General features: G+C 40.5%; 1 protein-coding gene across 1 annotated transcript in view; it reads left to right on the top strand.

Moving 5' to 3' along the window:
• Positions 1-5021, top strand: part of fam20ca (FAM20C golgi associated secretory pathway kinase a) — a 42631-nt gene that overhangs the window by 1511 nt on the left and 36099 nt on the right. The window contains exons 2-3 of the mRNA XM_024272341.2: positions 601-767; positions 3216-3294. Of these exons, the coding sequence (XP_024128109.1) occupies positions 601-767; positions 3216-3294 (246 nt within the window). The remainder of the gene's footprint in view (positions 1-600; positions 768-3215; positions 3295-5021) is intronic.

Genomic DNA, 5021 nt, shown 5'->3' with positions numbered 1-5021 from the left:
ATCCATCCATCCAGCCATCCATCCATCCATCCATCCATCCATCCATCCATCCATCCATCCATCCATCCATCCATCCATCCATCCATGTCTATCTAACCCTTCAAGCACATCTTTGTTTCTCTCAATCCATCCACCTGTTTCTATCCATTCATACACCTGTTCATATCATCCATCCATCCATCCATCCATATCCACCCATCTATCTTTTTCTATCCATTCATTCAACCAACCACCCTTCCTTTCCATCATCCATCCATCTGTTTATATCATCCATCCATCCATCCATCTATTTATTTCTATCCAATTATTCAATCACCCCTTTGCTTCTATCGTGCCATCCATGCACCTGTTTATATCCATCCATCTATCTATTTCTTTTCATAAGTTCAACCACCCATCTCTTTCTATCCATTCAACCAACCAACTTACTAACCAACCAACCAACCACCCTTTTGTTTCTATCTATCCATCCAACTTTTTCTATCCATTTATACACTTTTTTACATCATTCAACCACCCATCTCTTCTCATCCATCCACAAATCGCATGTGATGAACTATACCTAACAAACTTTTTTTTTTGTTCCCTTGTGTCCTCCAGGCACAACGAGGATGACTCCTCCCCAATGACAGAGTCAACACCAGAGTCTTATCCTAACTGGCTCCGCTTCCACATTGGGATCAATCGTTACGAGCTGTACCCCAGACATGGGCCTGTGCTGGATGCTCTGCTGAAGGACCTGGCCACACAGAGAATTACCAGTGTTGGTGAGTCTCTTTAACGTGATCAGACTTTAGGTTGAATTTTGTAATTTTAGTAGGAACTAGTCAGTAGATCAAAGTATTAAGGGGTTCTATAAAGGAAAAAAAAACAAAAACAAAAACAGGATTTTAAAATTGATCCAAAAACTCAAACTAGATGGCTCAATATACAGAGAAGTCCCAAAAACGATATATGTAAGTGATCAAACTTTACACTTTTCTAACACAAATCCTTGTCCACTAAATCAAAAAGCCCAGTCTTCCTACTGTCTATGACTGGGCAAAGAACTGCTTACACGTTTTCACCAACGAAAAAATGCTGCTACTGGAATTCTGAGCCTCATAAAACCAAGATTACAAAGAAAACCCTAACTCACATCGCTAAACTTTCATGTTCTAGTTGTTTTTAGCTGACTTCCTACACTTTCATATCACACATGTTTGCTATTTTCCAAGAACCCACTCTTCCTATTGAATGATAAGACCTTCCATGAGACCAGTTAGTGGGCTTGATCTTTTGGCTGGCTTGCTCTTGTCTCTAAGCAGACACTTCTCAATCATTTATGCTGCACATTTCATCATTCACTTAAGTAGTTTGTCTGGTTTTTGCCCCGTCTGCTCATAATTTATGAGGGAGGAGCCGCAGGAGGCCAGACAGTGCGGTGAAGATGCAAGAAAACCCAGAACCAAACATGTATTTGAGTTGTACGCGTCTCACTTAGATAACAAAGCAAATCTCTTTTGCTGGGACATGCTTTTGGCCTTTCTTATGATGTTGCTCAAACTGCACGTTGCATACGTGGAATTGTGTGGATTGTAGGGAATCACTGGGTATCTCACGATACGATGTGACAAATGCATCACGATATCGATAATATCACAAAACTGCGATAATTGGTTAAAAATTATCTCTAGTAACTCACAATACATAGAAGAACACATATTTTGGGGGAAAATATATTCCCAGTTATTTTTTAGCTTGAACACAATCATAGTAACCAACTTATGTCTAATTTTGTGCAATAGATAATAAACACTTTTGTACAACATTACAGAAATCAGTAGTACTATGTCTGACAAGCATTGACACCAATTGAATTTGAATTATCTGTAAAATTCAGTGTTAACAATAGTAATCATGAATAGCAGTGTCACTACTTAGGGCAAAATTGTTGTAAACAACAACAAAAAATCAAATAATTCAAGTAGGCACATTGGTGTCCGCGACAGCCAGTCTGGCAACGCACACCAGTATCTATCTCTGAAGAAACGTCTTGTCTCACCCATAGACTCAGTATATAATGGTCTCACCAAGGGAATATAACGTTTTACAGCCTTTTCAAATGAAAATATAAGATTAATACTTGGGGTAAACCCATCAAGAATTAATCACAGAACCAAATATCACGATATATCGCAATTTTGCACACCCCTAGTGGATTGTAGTTGTATTTGATCTATGTAAGTCTTCATCAGAATAATGTATCGTCAACTTTTTCTATTGTTCGATCAGATGTAATTGTGTAAGCTTTGAGGCTTTTCACCTCAGGATTACCTTTAATATTTTCCCATACAAAAACATCATAAAAGCTGGCATGTAAAAGTGCATTAAGGTCAACTGTTTGGGAAGATTGTTTCCATATTCAGGGCTTTTTCCAATCTCTAAAAAAGAAGATTACTTTTACTGAGTACTCCTGACTATCTTGAATAAATCAGTTGCATGTGCAGGTTTAGCACTCCCTGCGCTCTCTGACTTAGATTGTTTGCATCTTTAGTCAGAGAGAAAGGCGCTGCACCTGCAGGAATATGTGAAAAGGACACACAGTAAAAGGAGAGGCACAAGAACAGAGATAATGTGGTTACGAGGCCAGCAAACAGATAAAAGAAAAAGAAAAAAAAAACCCTGACATCTCTTGGATGAGTAAGCACCCCTATGGAGGGGGTGTAGCTCTGCCAGATGCTCTCCCCATAATCCAGGCAGTAAGTGGGGAAGCTTATTCTGATATTAGGGTTTTATGTTGTGTAATGTGCTCAAGTTAATGTGCTGTAATAAACGGATACTCAAAAAGCCTGCCCGCTGTGACAGAGACACAAGGCAGTTGGACGAGGCCTGGCGGTCTCTTTGTTTGAGTCAGACGAAGGCAGGAAGCTCACAGTTGGTCACCATCACCCTCTGGGAGACACGGCGGACATGACAGATCGCCAGAGACATACATCCCTGCCCCGCTCCCTGGGTACAGGAGGTCAGCTCGTGTGAGTGGCAGAGGATGTGACTAATGTGCACAAGACGTCATGGCTGCCCAATCGATGTGGTAGAAACACAAGCAAACCCAGGATGCCTAATTCTCCATAACCTCAGATGGGGTGACCGTCGGAGGCTTTGCACAACCTCTTTGATTGTGTAGTATTTGTGCATTTTACTGTGTTTTAACTCTAGCTTGTTTTTTCTTGCAGCCATGAAGTCGGGAGGCACCCAGCTGAAGCTGATCATGACTTTTCAGAATTACGGGCAGGCGCTGTTCAAGCCGATGAAGTAAGCAAACATTTTGATTCGTGACTATTTGGTGATTGTGGGCATCATAAGCTGCTTTCGTCTCATCAAAAACAACTTGTTTTTACTGCATCCTTCTGAGGGGGCTTGTGTGAATAGGTGCCAAGCTGAATCTCACCGTGTTGAAACACCCACCCCTCCCTTCTGTGCAATCTCAGAATCATCTGTCTCCTTTTTAATTAACATCAACAGGCGTTTCTGTTAATTAAAATGAGTATTGAGTCATCGTGAAGGTGTCTTTAGGGAGGAGCAGATGCTAGGAGAGGCCCCTTTGCTATCAGCTATCGGAGTCTATTTTTCAGATGAATTCCCCTGTCAGCATGGATGAATAAGTGTCCGGGCCAACTGGGCTACCATCAGAAGTAATTGCTCATGTGCCCGGTTTGATTGCTAGGAAATGCAGACAGGTTTTTCTCCACGAGAGAAAGCATTTGATCTTGGGGAGAAGGAACAACGTAAAACGGAAGGCGCCCCCTTTGTGTTTGTGGTAAGTGATGCTTTTTGGATGGTCATCTTTTGACGCATTTTGCACACCCTAGTTCAAGCAGAGAAGGCCCATTCTCACACCAGAAAGATTCACATCAGCGTGCAGAATGGTGAGAAGTTCAGGCGTGTGAGTTCTATATCAGCTTAAAAACTAGCACAGGATTGCTGCCAGAGTTTGATTTATTGCAGAGCTGCAAAAGCCTTTTTTTTCTCAAGGTTTATTAACCAAGGGGGGGGCTCTGTGTTCATGTTTCTATTCCAGCTTCTCTTTATCTAAATCCACTGACCTTGTATTCCTTAATGCACGTGCAAAACAACCATATTTCACTCATTTCAAGATCAATCATTGGCAGATTTTTTTAGATTGTGAGGTATTGTTTCACTCAATAAAAAAGGGGTTCAGTGTGAGGCGTCCCCTTTAGCTTTTAACACGCTAACTTTTTCCAAGTCAACAACAACAACAGCCAGCAGGCGCTGTCAACATGGTCACATCTGACAAGAATCCAGATTAAGCCGTGTTTTCCTGCGTCTGTGGGAGTGATTCACAGGCCGCCTTTCAGCTGCATGAACAGTCAGAGCGCGTGTGTGCATGAGTAGTGCTGGACTACAACTGTGCCAAAACAATGGTATAAGAATAAGGGCACAAACCTGAGGCTGCAGGCCCACACGTGGCTCTTTGGTTAAAGAATACTTATAAAATGCTTTTAATTTTAAAAAGTAAGGTATTTTTTGATCAGAATGAAATTTTATTCAACTCATTCACAGTTGAAACAGTTCATGAGTTCCTGAATTCATTACCCATAATGCTCCAACAATCCATCATGCAGTGCGGCTTTGTAATTTAACAAACATTTATGACAGATTTTTGAGCTAAGTGTAAATCATTTGAGGTCAGTAGGCACAACCAGAATTCATATTTAAGGCGCACCAGATTTTAAGATGGACTATTTATTATTGAACAAAATTAAAAGATTTTATGATAAAAAAAATCCCTTCGTTCGTTCTGATTTAATTTTAATTCATTAGACTTACACATTTCCAGCTGAGATGCACAAAAAGCTATGGCAGAGGATTAGGGCCACAGAGAAAGAAGAAAAAGGGCATTGAGAATTCTGACTTTAATCTCATAATTATGACTTTCATCTCAGAATTCTGACTTTTTTTCTTAGAACGATGACTTTTTTCTCAGAATTCTGACTTTTTTTCTCAGAATTCGGACTTTT

Source organism: Oryzias melastigma, linkage group LG8 (genome assembly GCF_002922805.2).
Source record: "Oryzias melastigma strain HK-1 linkage group LG8, ASM292280v2, whole genome shotgun sequence".
Lineage (NCBI taxonomy): Eukaryota > Metazoa > Chordata > Actinopteri > Beloniformes > Adrianichthyidae > Oryzias > Oryzias melastigma.
The sequence above is the reverse complement of the archived record's forward strand: the minus strand, read 5'-3'. Positions and strand labels throughout refer to the sequence as shown.